We start from the raw sequence: 17,646 nt of genomic DNA, 5'->3' as shown, positions 1-17,646 counted from the left end.
AAATGTAAACACATGAGAAAAAGGCAACTTCACTACATATGAAAAAAATTTTATTAGAATAAACTCCGTAAGAAATGTACATAGCTTTTGTTACAAGTTAGTTTTGTTACAATGAACACAGTAAAGGCTGATCCACCTATGAATTTACTACCTGGGAAATTATAGACACTGACATTTCTGATATCCTTCAACACAAAAACATGAATCTGGAATTCACTACGACAAAAAAATATTAACATAAAGGGAATATCAGGATAAACTCAAGAACTTATGAATAGTCCTTATTTTTTAAAGAGCTTGGTAATAAGGATTTTAACATTATACATATGTGTCATTCTGCAGTGAGTTAACAGGTGATAAGATGTCAAACGCTACTCCCCCGAAAAAGTAAAGCATCTCCAAGTTTGAGTTATTTATTTTTCATCTATGTGGGTAGTTTGATTTTAGGTGTATGAAATAGTTTTCTGGAATGTTTCAAAAATAAAAAGAAGTGAACTATGTTATCAACTAAACTTCCTTTGCCAAAAATGAAAAAGCATAAAAACTAAAATCAAATTACTTTATAAAAAGAACAACTGTTAAGAGGGCAGAAATTTGGGAAATGATTAGCATTGGGTCATTGGTATTCAGAATTTATTATGATCAGATCCAAAAGTACTATTCTATAGGCCTTTAGCTAAACCTAAAAATCGACTTTTGTTTTTGTTTGTGAGACCCTACCTTTGAAATTCCAATACCAAAATTTGATAAATATGTTATCTCCATTGCAATATTACACAATATTCCTCCAAAAAACTATAAACTGCCAAAGAGGAGGGGCTGTAATTTATTCATCTTTACATTCCCAGAGCAAACATAAAGGCACTTAATATATGTTTGGTGGCACTGGTGAACAGGAGAACTGAGGCAAATCTTATACAAAAATGACTATAAGAAATTATTAGCAGCAACAAGGCTCAGTTATAAATCTAAAACTATTTATATTCTCATCTTGTTTCAGAAAGGTTAAGGCAGCCTAAATAAATATGTGCTAAGTAAAATGAAAAAAAAAAAAGTATGTAGAATATGGTAAATTTTATGTTATGCATATGTTACCATAATTTTTTTAAGTTACATCTACAAAATCAGTAGATGAATTTGAAAGGAATGGAAAAGATGAAGACAGGAGTCCTGTGAGGACCTGTACATTTTTTAGAGGCAAAACTGGCTTGCAAACTAAAACATAATTAGTTACATGACTTCCTACTTTAAAGCTTGGCAAAATAATCAACTGTTTTATGAAACACTATCTAACCTCTGAAGTTTTCAGAATCAAGCATTTTAGTTTTTAGTATAAATATGCCTGTATCTGCAGTTAAAATAACAAACTAATCAGAATAATTAGAATAAATAAATCAAAAAACTATTTAATCAACTCTAAATTAAACAAAAAACACTGAAAAGTAATATACATTTTACTCACTGCTTTAAAAAATTTTTCTGATAGTTGGCATTTGGATCCAAAACTTTTGGGCTGCAAAGTCATGTTTTCCTTAGTTTGAGAATCAAAAGTTGGATTTTCAATAAGGCAGTTAATAAAAACCCATATATGATTTTTTACCTGTTGAAAACATCCAAGAAAAGGTCAATATCAGAATTGATATTACTTAACAATTAAACAGAATATATAAAACATCACTTACTTGAAATGGTTTCACTGACACACCAGCTTTGTTCTTTTTCTTAACTACTTCAATCAGTTTACCAACAACTTGGTCTACTACATAATCCACATGCCGTCCACCCTAAAGGGGGGGGGGGGACAGAAGACAAAATCTTCTATAATTAAGGCAGCAAAACAGTAACATTCATATTTTTCTAGAATGAGCATTTAATCTTCAACATAACTTTTTAAAGTTAGTGTTACTATATTACTCACCCTATATACCAGAGGTAATATGGTAAGTCTCAGAAGGGAAGAGTTAGGATTTAAAACATAGTCTTTTTGGCCACAGAGCTAATTAGCAACTCTATATAAACTCCCCACGAAGTGAAAACAATCAAAAAGAGACATGGAAGTGAGAATGAACACTGGCCTAGTGGTAGCAATGACACTCACAAGATTGCCACTAAGGTACCATGGTAGCCATCAACAGCTGTCTACTCAATACCCATTCTTCCCTTCCACATTATAGACAAATCCAACTGTTTTTAACTGGCAACATGTCCAGTTACAAAGATTTACTAATCTAGACTCCCTTGTGGCTAAAGTTAGTCACTTGACCCAGTTCTAGCCAGAGATGCTAGCAGAGGTCTACTGGATGGGGTTTCCAGGAAAACTACTGCATTCCTGATAAAAGCGGAGAGATTTAATTCACATATGAATTTGTCCAACTTAATTAATTCTCTCCTTAGGACTTGGAAGGGTGCAGCAGACATATTAAAGGCATGAAAATGAAAGCCATGCTAAGAGAGGCAGAAAAGAAAGCCAGGAAGAGGACAGGACCCTGTGGACACTGTAAGGTCACAGAACCAGACTAAGACTGCCTACCATCAGTCCCCAGAAGAGGAAAAGTAAAACCTTCACGTGTCTACAAACCACTGCATACTACGTTTCTATTACACATAATAAAATGCAATCAAATCTAACAGGATTTCTGTTGACTAGAAAGTGATGCTAGATTATAAAAAATAAGTTCAAATTTGAACAAGAGTGACAAAATGATAGCTCATGGCTTTATTCTAAAATACACACTTATATTGCCCAATATTTCATTATGGTCAATGGATAAATGCCTATAGATGAGAAGAATTTCATTTGATTTGGAAATTTAAAAGCCTACAAAAAGGGTTCAAACTCCTTAGAACAATAGATAAGGCATTTCATGATGTGATCCCAAAACAGACTCATTTCTTATTATTTGTTCTTTTACACTCAAAACTCAGAACACAGAACAAGGAATTTGTTATCATTCTAAATTCTGTAAAATACAAATGTATTCAACAATAAGCTCTAATCATGTAAATTTATTTCTCAATGGATGCTTAAATAAATAGTAAGACAGATATTTCATAGAAAATATACTTTTATTTTCATAAGTCAATTTTGATTTCACAAAAGCAGGGTGGAGGGATTTTTTTTGTTGTTTTATCTTGTTTTTAATGAAAACTGTTCAACAACTGATTTGGAAACAAAGAATTAGTTTACTTACTTTTGTTGTTGCAATGCTATTTACAAAGCTGATTTGCTGGAATCCTTTTTCACTCAAAGTGAGACAAACATCCCATCTTTCATTTGCAAGTTCATGAATAACTTTTAGGGCCACTCCAGTTTCATCCAATTTGTCTTTCACGTAAAGATCTACATAACTGCGAAATCCATTTACCTAAAATTTAGAAAACAAAAACAATGAACAATTCCTCTTGCACTGGCCGCTGAACACCAGCCAGTTTAGACATGTAGAAGGGAAAGCTCAAAGAAGACGTTTTCTTCTCCTTTATAAGAAAACAGCTGATTAAACAACAAATTTTCTATGCATCTTCAAAAACCTGAGATCACAGGACAGCTGAGCATCCAAAATCTGAAGAGGAACAGGTGTTTGGAGGGAGACCAGAACCTAAATTTTTGTCTTATCTGGGCAGAAGCTGCTTGGTGTGGTATATACCCACAGGAACCTGGAACCAGAGCTTCTGATGAACCTCTTTGCACAGATGAGTGTGGACTAGTGTGAGCGTGAGAAGCACCTGAAGGCTGTGGTCAGAAAGGGTTCCTAGTCTTTTGCAGGTGTTTCCTCACAGGGTAGATCAGAAAGAATTTAGAAAAGTGACCCTCATGGGGCCAAGTAGAGAATGGCAGCCACTAGGAATTCAACCCAGACACTTCACTCATCAAAAAAAAAGAACGGCTTACTTCACAGCGGGAAGGACACTGCTGGAAAGCAGTCGTGAAATATCACCAGAGCTGGGATAAAGTACTTCCGCCCAGTCCCACCCCTCCTATGCCCATCCCATTCACATCTTAAAAAGGCTTATTCTGCAGGGTAGGGAGCCTGAAGGACACAGAAGGAGATCACTGGTGTGACCTGATGCAACCAGAGGACAGAGGACAAAGGGAACGGCTCCACCTCAAGAGGAGGCGTAGACACTCCTGTGAAGGCCAAACCCCGAGACACAGGCCCCGAGCATTCCAAAGCCTGAGAATGATCAGACGTGGGGTCTCCCCCAACCTATACCCAGGCTAGCAGGCCTCCAACTGTAACAGTGGTTTCCAGCTGGAAGAGCTGCAAGAGACCCTCCTTGAGCAGCAGCTCCAAGGCAAGCCCCAGTGCACAGAGAAAGGACAAGACAGAATCTGAAGTGCCCACAGCAACAGCAGACCTCAACACTAGTAACTGCAGCAACAACAGCCTGCAAACACCGCCCACTCCCCGTACAGATTAACATAAACCCTCATACTAAAGCCTATTCACACCATATTTACTATGCTATGCAACACAGCTGGTGTTCAACAGAATCTCACAAGGTATGCCAAAAGGCAAGGGGAAAACAGCCTGAAAACACAAATCAATCACCAGAACTTAGGTATGTCGCAGATGTTTTAACTATCAGATAGGACTTTGGCTACCTGATGCAAAGAGCCAAATCATTAGAAAAGACCCTGATGCGGGGAAAGATTGATGGCAAGAGGAGAAGGAAGGCGACTGAGGACGAGGTGGTTGGATGGCATCTCTGACTCAACAGACGCGAGTCTGAGCAAAGTGCGGGAGACAGTGAAGGACAGGGAAGCCTGGCATGCTGCAAGTGCATGGAGTCATGAAGAGTCAGACACAGCTTAGCAACTGAACAATAATAACGGCCAGTAGGTTAAAGTCTCTTGTGGAAGTTGCATGTTGTCTAATGTGCAACTTCAGCAGACAGAACCGTTAAGAATGAATCAAATGCAAATGCTAGAAATCAAGAAAAGCAGAAGATACGAAGAATGCCTTTGGCAGGCTCAGCAGTAAACTTGACACAGTAGAGGCAAAAAAAGTCAATGAACTTGAAAATGCAGCAACAGAAATCAAACAAACTGAAACTCAAAGAGAAAATAGAGTGAATAAAGCAGAGTAAAACATCCAAGAGCATGGGTCCTACAATTTATGCATAATTAGACTCCCAGAAGGAAAAGGAAGAACAGCACGTTAATAACAGCCAAAATTTTTCCAAAATTAGTGACAGACACAAAACAAGAGATCCAATAAGCTCAGGAGACGCCAAACAGAATTAAGTACCAAAAAGAAAATCCAAAACCAACAAAAAATCCTATATATACAACTGAGCATATCATACTCAAAAAAACAAAGACAAATAGAAAATCTTCAAGGCAGGCAGAGGAAAAAGAAATCTCTTACCAACAGAGAAAGGAGGATATGAGTTACAGCAGAGCCATGCAAGCAGGAAGACAACAAAGTAACATTTTTAAGTGCTGGAAAAAAAACAACAACTACTGACTATAATTCTATACTCAGTGAAACTCTGTATCCTTTCAAGTAAAGGAAAAAACTCTCTCAGACAAACATAAACTGAGGGAAACTATTGTCAGCAAAGGTATCCACAGGAAATAAATGTTAAAGAAAAATCTCCAGCCAGAAGGAATATAAAATAGGTCAGAAACTTAGACCTACACCAAGAAATTAAGAGCACTGGAAATGGAATAAATGAAGGTAAACTATAACTCTATTTTTTATTGCTCTGAAGTAAAACTGACTGCTTAACCAGTAGCAACATCAAGTCAGAAACTTGACACAATTAAAAAAAAATTCATGAACTTGACTGTGGAAATATTTCTGCCATAACTTTTTCAAATATTTCTTCCTCCTCATTCTCTCTCTTCTGTTGTTTAGAGAACATGCCAAAGCAAAATGTATGATGAAAAGGGCACAGGGACAGAGAGGAGGAGCTGGGGATACACTGTTATAAAGATTTTGCTCTACAGTGCAGTTTAGTCGCTCAGTCATGTCCAACTCTTTTACACACCAAGTGACAAATCAAGGTGGACTCAAGTTCCTTACAAATGAGTATTATAAACCCTAAGGCAATCACTAAATCAGTTTTAAAAATAAGAATAATAAGTAAAGAGGATTCTTAGGGGGCACAGTGGTAAAAATTTGCCTGCCAATCAATGCAGGAGATGTGGATTCAATCCCTGGGTTGGGAAGATCTCCTGGAGAAGGAAATGGCAAGCCACTCCAGTATTCTTGCCTGAAAAACCCCATGGACAGAGGAGCCTGGCAGGCTACAGTCCATGGGGCCTCAAAGTCTCAGATATGACTGAGCAACTGAGAACATGCACACACACATAAGAAGTAAATAGAAAAGATGAAGTGAAATCATTTTTTTAAAAAATGCTGAATTAAAACCAAAGAAGGCAGGATGCAAGGAAATAAGTAACCAAGAACAAACACAATAAATCAACATATAACAAGATGGTAAGCTTTAATCCAAATGTTTCAATAATTACTTTAAATGTCAATCATCTAAACACACTTGTTAAAAGAGATTAACAATTTAAAAAGCAAGATCTAACTATAAGCTGTCTACAAATTAACAAAGCATGAGCTATTTTAGAAGACACTTACCGGCAACTTCTTTCCATTAAACATGACCTTGACTCCCTTGCAGGAACCAGCCAAATCATAAGCTCTTCTGGTCATGAGAGCCACAATATCCCTGTCAAGTTTCTCCATCTTAAATTTGGACAGATCTGGTTGGAATGTTATACACGTGTAATCTTCACCATCAAAATGTTTAATTTTGGCTTCAGACGTCTTCATCATATTATTCATCCATGTCTTTGAAGAGAATAAATATTTAAATATTTCTATTGTGCTTCTATATTAGATAATATATAAAGACTCAGCTAATGAAATACATTCATTTACCACAACTAGAACCATTTTCCAACTTTCACAACAAACCAATCTTTAAAACTATATTATAAATGAAGACATTTTAGATAAAACTATTATAACAACCTCATACTGAAAATAAGCAAAATCAACTGAACAGCTTTATATATTGTTAGTTAAATCTTTCAAAATCTACAGATGACCATAAAGAATTATACAAAAATAAAAAGGTACAATGCTTTTCTGACAAAATTATTTTAGCTTACGTAAAATTTTCAAAGGTCTACAGAAGTGAAATATAAAAATTTGAAATATAAATGATCAATCAACAAGGAAATTTTCAAACATGCTAAGCTGGTGCATTTCAATTAGACTGTGAGGTTCAAGACATTTTCCCTATTGCTTAAAGAGGTTAAAGGAAAAGTCTGTCAAATAAAGCATTTTGTTTTAAAGGCATGGGAGGGAAACAGATTTATGTAAAATCTCCCAGGCATTCTGTAGCCTTTTTACTCTGATGACTTGTTTAATGCTTAAAAAAATAAGTTATATAGGTATCTAAGGTATTATATAGGTATTACCTTGGCAAAGCAACAAACATGATTATTCTTAAAAAAGAATTAGTCACATTTCTATCATACCTGCTTAAAACTATGTTTATATTCTTTGCAAGCAGTTTCTACTGTAAACTTTGTACTGAAAATATTACAAAGTTTTGCACCATAACCATTGCGACCACCTGTAAGAACAATTAAATGTGAAAGGTTTAATGAAAACAATTTTAAAGGGACTTTGTTAACTCACCTACCATAGGGCAGGTCTATTGCAAAATAGCTTCCACTTATTATTTTAATCATTGATTGAATATTTCAAAGTATATTTAGATTTTTCATTTAAAGAAACATAATTAAGATTTAGCACATACAGTAATATAATTAAAATACACATTTTGTAGATTATCTTCAAACAATCCAGTAAGTCTATGTGAGTATGAATCTGAGCTTTCTATCACAGTCACTTCTAGTATAAAACTCTAATCTATATAACTTCCTGGAACTTTGGTTTTGGAAAAAAAATCATCTTTTAGGAAATGTAAATAAATAGAAAAACAACTGGCTATGGTCAAAGCACTTTCAACTCTATATAGAGTCTAGACTTTCAATCCTGACTCAAAGAAAATGGTTTTAAAGTAATTTAATTGATACCAAAAGACATAGTACTTATGTAAAAACAAATTTACAGATACAGGGATTATATGCATCTTACTTTCATCAGTAGTCTAATTCAAAACCCAAACCATCAGCCAGGTTAGACAGAGTTCCAGGAGTTCTAGCAGAAGTCAATGTACTATGAGTTAAGTGTCTATCAGACTATAATCAAGACACACAGTAATACATGATAGTTTTTATAGATATTAATTCTAAAAAGGATTTTCTCTCAACAAAACTAGAAAAGTTTCCTTTTCTGTAATATCTTATACAGAAATAGTAACAGACTTCCATGTTAACAGAGCAGTATTTCTCAATAAAAACTCTGATCAGCCACTTAGACTTTACCTGTTACTTTTTTCTCGTCATCGTCATAGTTACTGGAGGTTAAAAGCTGTCCAAAAATTAACGCAGGAACATAAACTTTCTCTACTTTGTGTTCCACTACTGGAATGCCTTTCCCATTATTCCAAATGCTTATAATGTTAGATTCACTGTAAATAAACAGGCAGAGTTTGGAGCTTAAAACAGTTTAAAGATAAATCAATTTCCATCAAAAGTAAAGAGACCCAGAATAAACATGAATGATTGTAAGTAAAATGCCAGCCATTACCAATTGGAAGACACTCACTCATCTTTCAAGAAAACACTTGCTGAGGACACACATTACCATCTCCGAGTCGTTAACTCTAATTAGGGTCACTAAGTTCTGCAGGTAATACTGCAAAAATCTCCCACGAAAACAAAACTCTTCTCGATAGTGAAAGCAGTGAAGCTTGTATAAGAAGCCAGCTATCAATTCCACTTTCTTTTCATACGTAGTAGCCATGAGCTCTATGCTCCTTCCTGCCATCAACCCCCTGTGAAGCACAGGCTCTGCAGGGCTAGCGGCCATGGCCATTTTCACTCCCCACCTGACTGCTGAGGCGTGCAGACAGGAAAGGAAAGCTGTCTGAAACATTCCACTCTCCATCTGAACGTTAGAGGGTTGTCTATACCATAGCAATCATTGTTACACACTGACTTAAACGACTGTAAAATGTTTATCACCTATTTTAGATCTTTTAGGTATTTCTATCAGAAAACCACCCTTTTCAGCCCTAAAGGGTATGGAGCGGAGGTCCCTACAGCTAGCAGCAACTTAACACAGGCGGTGCTCCTGACGGAGAACTGTGCCCACCCTGTTGTTTTCGGTAGCCTATCCCACAGTGCCCTTATCATTAAGAGCCGAACTTGCACACGCAGCTCATGACCAACAGAGAACTGCCTTTAAAAGCTACCATTTGGCAATCTGACTCACAATTACTCTTAGACTCTTTCACTTACACATACTTTGTTTAATCTCTCTAGAGTTACTAGTTATTCCAACTAAAAAAAAGTTATAAAAGCCAAAATGAAAATCAAAGACACAGGAGGAAATTAATTACATTTTTTAAAGTTTAAGAAAAAGACTAAAAAGCACATCATTTTCTTTCCCCAAATCAGCAAATCAACTTCTCTTTCCCTCACTTTTCACAATACAGGTTCAACTCTCCAAATCATGGAGACTCAACTTTTCTTTCCCTCACTTTTAACAATATGGGTTCAACTCTCTGAACCACAGGGACTCAAACTTTGTTATTTTTATTCATATCTCCTGACCATTAAGACATTAGTTTGTCCTATTAGATTTGTTTCATCTCTATCCAATCTTCCTTCATTCCAAATGCCACAGTATGAGTCTAAATTAGTATCACCTTAAAAACTGATTACTGCAGCACAGCTAAGACCAGAACTAGCCACTCCCTTTAAATATATTCTTCATAACAATGATGGACTTACCACAGCTTTCATAACACTATTTTTTGCTCCAGGACACAGCAGTAGCTCCATGTTTTCTATGAAATCAAGCTTAGCAGTCCTCTATTGCATGTTCAAGGCCCTTATGCATACCCCTACTTACAGTCAAACTGAACTACTATTCTCCAACATCCATCATATTTTCCTTTAAGTCAGTTTTATTACTTGTCCATATTCAGTCTCAATTCTTTATTTCTTCATCGGCTTTCCTTTGCCTACAAAATTCTTTTCTTCTCTGTCTAGCTAAATTTTACCTTAACTTCAAGAATCAATTTACAACTTCTGTCCTCCCAGCCTAAAACAATGTTTTCCAACATTCCTTATATTAAAACTTGCCCCCCCCCCAAAAAAAAATCTAAATTATTTACTAGGGACCTCAGGACATAATCATCTTCCCTGGTTGCTCAGAGGTTAAAGCGACTGCTTCCAATGCAGGAGACCCAGGTTTGATCCCTGGGTTGGGAAGATCCCCTGGAGAAAGAAATGGCAACCCACTCCAGTATTCTTGCCAGGAGAATCCCATGGACAGAGGAGCCTGGTAGGCTACAGTTTACAGGGTTGCAAAGAGCTGGACACAAATGAGCAACTTCACTTTCACTTTTCAGGACATAATTAGGTTAGCTCATGTGTGGGTAAATGCTCTTTACAGAATATACAGCTAAATATTTAAGTATGTAACAGTTCAACTTAGCTAGTGTACCTTACCTTGTGTGCCCCATATCCAGAGGTCAAGAGTGAAGCCTTGAAAACAAGGGCCCTGTATTGCATTTTTTTTTTTTTAAATATCGAAATAGTTCCTAGCTTGAGTTTAAAATGTGTAACTTATTAAATATCTTTTTTTTTTTTTTAACACAAGACACTTCATGGAGTTTAAAACTAATAGAGAACAATTCTGAAGGAAATAAAGAAAGATAATGGATGGAAAATTACAGATCTTAAACATCTCAGAATGACACTAAAGTCAATATACTCATGAAAAAATTCTTAAAATCTTTTCATCCTACTTAGTATATATAGTACTATAATTAAAATAGGGCACTTTGTAAATTCATCATCTTTACAGTTTCAAAAAAATAAGATGATACCTCATACTTTTTTTTCCCTCATACATTCTATAAGCCTATATGAGTATGAAACTGAAACTTTCTATCAAAGTCACCTATCTATTAAAAAATTTCAGTTTATTTCACTTCCAAGGTCTGGAACTTATTTGTATAATCTCTAAGCAATGGTTCAGAATTATATAATTGCATTTTTTGCTCCATCAATAATCTTCAAAGAAGTATTAAAAGGATGATGTGCTAAATAGGCTACAAATAAAATTCCAAAATAATTCAAGCTAAAAAGAAACTTGGAAAACAAGCTGAAAATCCAATATTCATCAACTGGAAAGAGGTTAATTATGACATATTGACATAATACTTAAGGATAGCTCAAAGAATTAAGTAGACTTATGTAAGTTAATAAGGAAGGCTGTCTTCAGTATGTAAAATAGAAAGGTACAAAAATAATATATAGAAAGCAATTTTTAAAATGTATACATACTGTATATTCTGTATGAGTATACTTTTTTTTGAAGGCTACAGCTTTAAGAATTTTAACCCTAAATAGAATCCTTAAGCTAGAGAAATAATTAGAACTCTGGTTATTGTGATTTTCACATTTGTTGGTTTTTAATCAAATTGATGCTAGCAAGTAAGCTGTTTCAATACTAACCATTACACTATATTATTTAATGGGCTTTAAACTCCCCTGTAAGAAGTTGCTTTAAATTCTCTAGCTTCTTAGAACTGCTGTCCAAATTCTGTACAGCATCCCTTGCTGACCTATTCCTGTATCTTTTACAACGATGGCTTTGTACTTAAATTTTATCTCCACATCACAGAGTACTATTGAAAGAGTAATAATAATAAGAGCTAAGCTAGACAGTGCATTCTCTACATTTGATCCATTAACTATTAAAATTTAACCTTTCTTTTACACAGAGTCCATGAACACACATACACAAAGAAAAATAAAATCTGCTATACACAGATATTTAAAAAGAATGAAAACCAGAAAGAGCAGTAATAAAGACACTAGTTACATAGAATTACTTTGTCCAGAATCTGGAATAAAGTAAAGCTTGTCACTATGAGCCACTATTTGGTCTACAAAACTATTTTATAGCTCACTTCTTAATCACTTTGCTATAATGGGATTCTATGTAAGCTGTTTTTTAACTGCACATTGCTGGATCAATGTGGCCAAGACAATTAAGATAAAAGAATCAAATAATTGTAACCAGGTTCATCAAGAATGTAGTTTTAAGAAGGCCTTCTTCCTTAGTTTTTAGTCAGTTATGATTTTTTAAAAAGCATGAAGATATTAAACATTCAACCTCTATTACTCCATACTACTCTCCTAAAACATAATCATTTTTAACTGACAATTTCCTAACTATGGAAGAAAAGAAATCTTGACAGCTAAAATTTCCTTAAAACTATCTTAAATGTCTGCATAAGTTGTAACTTTTAAGTGTCCTTCATACCATACCACTTACTTTTAAGTATGCATCTTACCATTTAAATTCTCAGTATAGTATATTCATTATAGAAATGATGCAAGTAAAAAAATAAGAAAGGAAGACAAAGAAAATCAAGAACTTCAATAGTACACAGTTATGTAGTAATATTTTCATATAAGATATAGTCAACTTCATTGTATAACCAAATATAAATTATATTTTTATTATATCATTTATCTTAACCATGCCCTCTGAAATTAGATTATTGACAATACAGTTGTAACTGAATTATTAAACTTTCATGTTAAGGAAAAAATCTTAAAATCATGCTAACCTACTAATGAAATTACAAGGGATAAATATAATGTAGTATCTTACAAAAGGCATACTGGTGAAAATAGCATAAATGTAAAACTATATTTCGAACTTAGAACTTTATTATTTTCACACCCCCCTCAGTCCTCCAAAAAAAAAGAAATCACCATAGTGATTAGCTGAACACCCGGTACCTACTCTACACTACCAGCAGTTCTCAATCTACAAATAACGGAAAAGCCTAAATGTTGGTTATGGAAGAATAAATTTAATCCATAATGTAACTGGAATAATACTAACAATAGTGCACCTGGCCTTGAGTACCAAGGCAGAAGGAAGAAACACCCAGTGATTATTCTGGCAGCTAAAACAGCGTCCACAGCACCAGAGAGGGAGAAAAACGGTCTCCGAGAGCTCCCGTAAGAAAAGTACCTTCGAGGAAAAGACTCAATGACAGAGGAAACTAAGAGGACAGCATGCTGGCTAAAAGAGGTAAGAATAACAGGGTCTCAAGCAATAGGAAACTAACTGTATGAATTATTCATTTGAGACATGTTCGTAAGCTGGGACTACCTGAATAAAACAGCTTAGCATAAAAAATTAAACTTGAAATATACTTACGGATCAATAGAAACTTTAATACAGGTCATGTTCTTATCCCTCTGTTTATTATCAGCTGCATTAACTACAAAAATATTTTGGTGAGTAATATATAAAAAGTTAAACAGACATACATGACATAAATAAACATATGGTTGCAAGTGCATCACTGTTTAATATAAATATTTACATATGGTAATAGTTAAAGAAAATAATTACTAGTAACTTCTATTACAAAACCTTATTTTCCAAATAATATTTTTAAATTTTTTTATGTCACATTAAATTACTATTATGTCTTCTACAAAACAAGGTGTGGGGTAGGTGGGGGAATGATTTTGCGATATATGAAAACAAACATCTGCAGTTTACAATCCCCTATCCAGGCCTAAAAGTTAAAAATTGGGTTTAATTATATTTTATCTTGGTAACAACTACTTTCTCTTGATCGCCTTCAATAAACTACTCATTTTGTAGATAGAATGAGCTTAAACCAGTTGGTTTTGAATTAGAAAGGCATTCTTTAGCATCCACAGAAATCAAAATGCTAAATCCTATGAACTACAACTGATAATATTTGCATACATTAACCATGGCTTCAGTAAAATTTGAACATGAACTAGCTGTAAAACTGAACTTCAATCACAGAAGGCATATGTTCCTGATAAATACTGTATAAAAGTAAAACTGGCATAGTTGTGAGATGAGCAAAAAGTACAAAACTTACAAAACTAAGTAACCAGTTTCACTCTTCTTTCTTTTTCCCAAAGACGGAAAGAAGTTTCAAGAGACCCACACAACCCTGGCAGGAAACCCAGTGGCACTAATGCATCTGTGTGGCTAAAAACATTCCCCAAGTCTTGAGTACTCCCCAGGAGTCAATTACACATCAACACTTCCTTGTGACTGAATTAACTGCGTGATTTGGAAAGCATAGGTATTTAAACAAGGTTGTTAAACCTGGTTACCAACAGAAATATCTAATGTGTTGGTTAGAAACACAATTTTATGCATCTCACCCAAAACTAACTGAATCTGCAAAGATCAGGCCCTGGAATCTATCTTTAACACGCCTTCCCTGGCGACTGGGATGCAATCAACCCCAAGACAACTGCACTCACAGGACCACACACTAACCTTGGGGTTACTGACCAAAACAATACATGCATTTTACAGATGAACAAACCAAAACACAAAGATATAATGTCCAGAAATATGAACATATTACAGCATGTAACACAGATTTTCTGAAGAATATTTATACTCAACATAACAACCTGAGATATACCTCTAAAATTTATAAGTTTGGCTTTACATATACAGGAACATTATAAACGATATCAATAGAAACAAATATATTAAATCTTAAACAAGTACTCACCCAAAATTTCATCAAAGATCTTGTATAAACCCGGCACAAAGGTAACCTCTCTGCAATTCATGCCTGCATCTTCATCATATACCCACATGAGCTGCATTGAGAGAAAAATTCAAAAGAATTTATGGAGTAAAGTAAAAAAAAACATAAACCCATATTTGTCATTAACACTGTAAATGCTTAGGTCTTCAAAGTAGAAAAACGTATTACTTCAATCACAAGCAACCTTACTGAATCCATATTCAATTTAAATAGCCTATAAATTGAGAAATTGTTTTATATCAAGTCTGTATTCTACTCATAAAATCAGCTTTAATGTAAAGCACCAAAAATTGTTAATAACTATTTAAATATGGAACTGGCCAGTAAGTTCATTCAGATTTTTCCCCAAGATGTTATGAAACCTAAATGAACTTTTTGGCCAACCTGATAAAACAGGTAAAAAACCAAATCATGTTTACTTTACACTTTGCTTCACCTGTTATATTTTCCAATAAATAAACAGCACAGAGTAAAATAACACGAATGCAGCATAATGTTAGAGTCAAAGACACCTAGCTATGAATCCAGCTCTCACTAGTTGAGGGATCTGAACAAGTCACTAAAAAAAAAAAAAAAAAATTTAAACTTCAGTGTCTTCATTTATAGAATGGAGAAAACAGTGCCTGCTTCCCAAAATTGCTAGAATCAAATAAGACTTTAAGTGTAAGCCTAGTAAGTATTAAACAATAGTCAATGTGTACATATAAATTCTATAATTTAAAATAAACCACAGCCAGAACTTAAGAACTTTTAAGAAGTTCATAAAGCACCATTTTACTATACACTTCCCTATACTCTATACTTCTCAGTTTTTATCTCCTAGTTTTATAATCCCTAGTAGGAAATGAAGACATTTTTTCTGCCTCTTAGATCGCTCTCCCTACTTTGCATTATTACCAGACACATGAAATTATGTATTCACAAACCATATAATCACAAAAATGTTATTCAGTAGATACAGATATACATCTAATTTCAGTAAAATTTAAAAACTACCTGTGTCAATGGCTCCACTGACCCAATGTACGTGTCAGGACGAAGGAGAATGTGTTCGAGCTGCGTCTTTTTCTGGTACACTCTCTCGACAGACAGTTTCTTTGAAGAATCATTTCTGTGTACGGTTTCTGACTCTTCCTTTTTTGCAGCATTGTTCTGATCAAAAAGAGTCTAAAATTAACCAAAAAATCAAATTTAAATAACCTACCAAAGGGTAAACTAAAATGTATATGGACACATGACATTACTTTGTTGTTAAAGAGAAAATCTATCTTTCAGGCTCATTTTTATTAAGTTATATTAAAAAAAAAAAAAAAACCCTGAATATTCATTAGAAGGTCTGATGGTGAAGCTCTAATACTTAGCCATCTGAGCAAAGAGTCGACTCACTAGAAAAGATGCTGATGCTGGGAAAGATTGAGAGCCAGAGGAGAACGGGGTGACAAAGAATGAGATGGTTGGATAGAATCACTGACTCAACGGACATGAGTTTGAGCAAACTCTGGGAGATAGTGAAGGACAGGAAAACCTGGCACGCTGCAGTCCACGGTGTCGCCAAGAGTCGGACATAACTTAGCAACTAAACAACAAAAAGAACACAGGTCTATTTACTGACAGTTTAGTTCTTTTTGTAATATAGTGTGAAACTGCAGTTTTGACTGAACGCAGAAAGTAGGTCTAGACATCAGAACTGCTAGAACAGCCAACAACTATTCAATCAAGAAATAAATATTTCCCAATTCTATAAGATACCAGATTAATGTTGTAAGTCCTCAAAACTTTCCCTGGGAAGAAGGACTTCCCTGCTGGTCCAGTGGTTAAGAATTCACTTGCCAATGTAGGGGACACGGGTTCGATCCCTGGTCCAGGAAGATCCCACATCCCACAGAGCAACTAATCCCAGTGCTCCACAAGAGAAGCCACTGCAGTGCGAAGCCCGGGCACTGCACCTGGAGAGCAGCAGGGGCTCTCCGCAACTAAAGGAAGCCTGCGCATGTCAGGGGGGGCCCGGCGCCACCAGGAGGTAGTTAGGTAAGTAATTTTTAAACAATTTCCACAGAATGTCCATTCTTATCAGGTTATAGGTGGGCAAGGACTGAACCTGGTTGACTGCAGGGGTACGAAAAGCTCCCAGATACAAGTTCCCCGCCATTAAGCTACTGAAGACTACAGTAAAGAGGGGGCAGAAATAGTAACCTATGTAGTTAGTGTATGTATGCTCTTCTTTGCCAATTCCATGGAGGCAGAAGTTGTAATTCTAATTCTTACAGCAGATAAGGATTCCAAACAAAAATTTTTGCAGGCTGCAGATTTCCTTGTTTTTTAAATAGCATCAAGGAAAACATCTTTCTACTTCTGGAACTCCCTAATGCTGACAAATTAGATATCTCACTAAGAGAGAGTTATTATGATGGCCTATCCTTTTTTTGAGTCCCAAAGTAACTCAAACATAAGACACAATGAGATATTTTCATAGGTCTTTGAATTTTAGTAGAAATGAAATAGAAGACAAACAATGGGAGATGGAGAGATTTTGTGTATTTCAACAAGCAAGCAACACACCACTTGAATTTGAGACTTAAACATATCCATACCATCATCTTTAAAGTTATTATTTTTAAAAGCACGCCAAATGTGCATTTAAAAATCAAAATACATGACCTCTGAGTAGACTAAACCTGAACAAGCTTTTAACAAACAAAACCTATGGAAATCCAAGCATCAATTATAATCTTCCAATGCCATAAATTTTACATAAAATTAAAGAGATTTTCTTACATATTCTTTGATTTATATGGTTACCCATTAATGCTGATCAGAGTCAATTAAAAATAGCTTTGGGCATAAGAAAATAATTATTTCAGAAAGTCTTCACATTCTGTTTCTGTCAAGTTAGTT

The 17,646-nt window shown here is 34.9% G+C and overlaps 1 protein-coding gene across 2 annotated transcripts in view; it reads right to left on the bottom strand.

The window, feature by feature from the left end:
• Positions 1 to 17,646, bottom strand: part of TOP2B (DNA topoisomerase II beta) — a 61,676-nt gene that overhangs the window by 31,763 nt on the left and 12,267 nt on the right. Inside the window, exons 2-10 of one of the 2 annotated variants that reach the window (XM_065947406.1) lie at positions 15,748 to 15,918; positions 14,713 to 14,803; positions 13,353 to 13,416; positions 8,420 to 8,565; positions 7,505 to 7,602; positions 6,597 to 6,809; positions 3,192 to 3,365; positions 1,683 to 1,784; positions 1,463 to 1,600 (exon numbers count right to left, since the gene is read on the bottom strand). In XM_065947406.1, coding sequence (XP_065803478.1) covers positions 1,463 to 1,600; positions 1,683 to 1,784; positions 3,192 to 3,365; positions 6,597 to 6,809; positions 7,505 to 7,602; positions 8,420 to 8,565; positions 13,353 to 13,416; positions 14,713 to 14,803; positions 15,748 to 15,918 — 1,197 coding nt within the window. The remainder of the gene's footprint in view (positions 1 to 1,462; positions 1,601 to 1,682; positions 1,785 to 3,191; positions 3,366 to 6,596; positions 6,810 to 7,504; positions 7,603 to 8,419; positions 8,566 to 13,352; positions 13,417 to 14,712; positions 14,804 to 15,747; positions 15,919 to 17,646) is intronic. The other variant, XM_065947407.1, reaches the window with a different exon arrangement.

This window comes from Muntiacus reevesi, chromosome 10 (assembly GCF_963930625.1).
Source record: "Muntiacus reevesi chromosome 10, mMunRee1.1, whole genome shotgun sequence".
In the NCBI taxonomy this organism is placed as follows: domain Eukaryota; kingdom Metazoa; phylum Chordata; class Mammalia; order Artiodactyla; family Cervidae; genus Muntiacus; species Muntiacus reevesi.
This window is presented reverse-complemented; position numbering and strand designations above follow the sequence as displayed.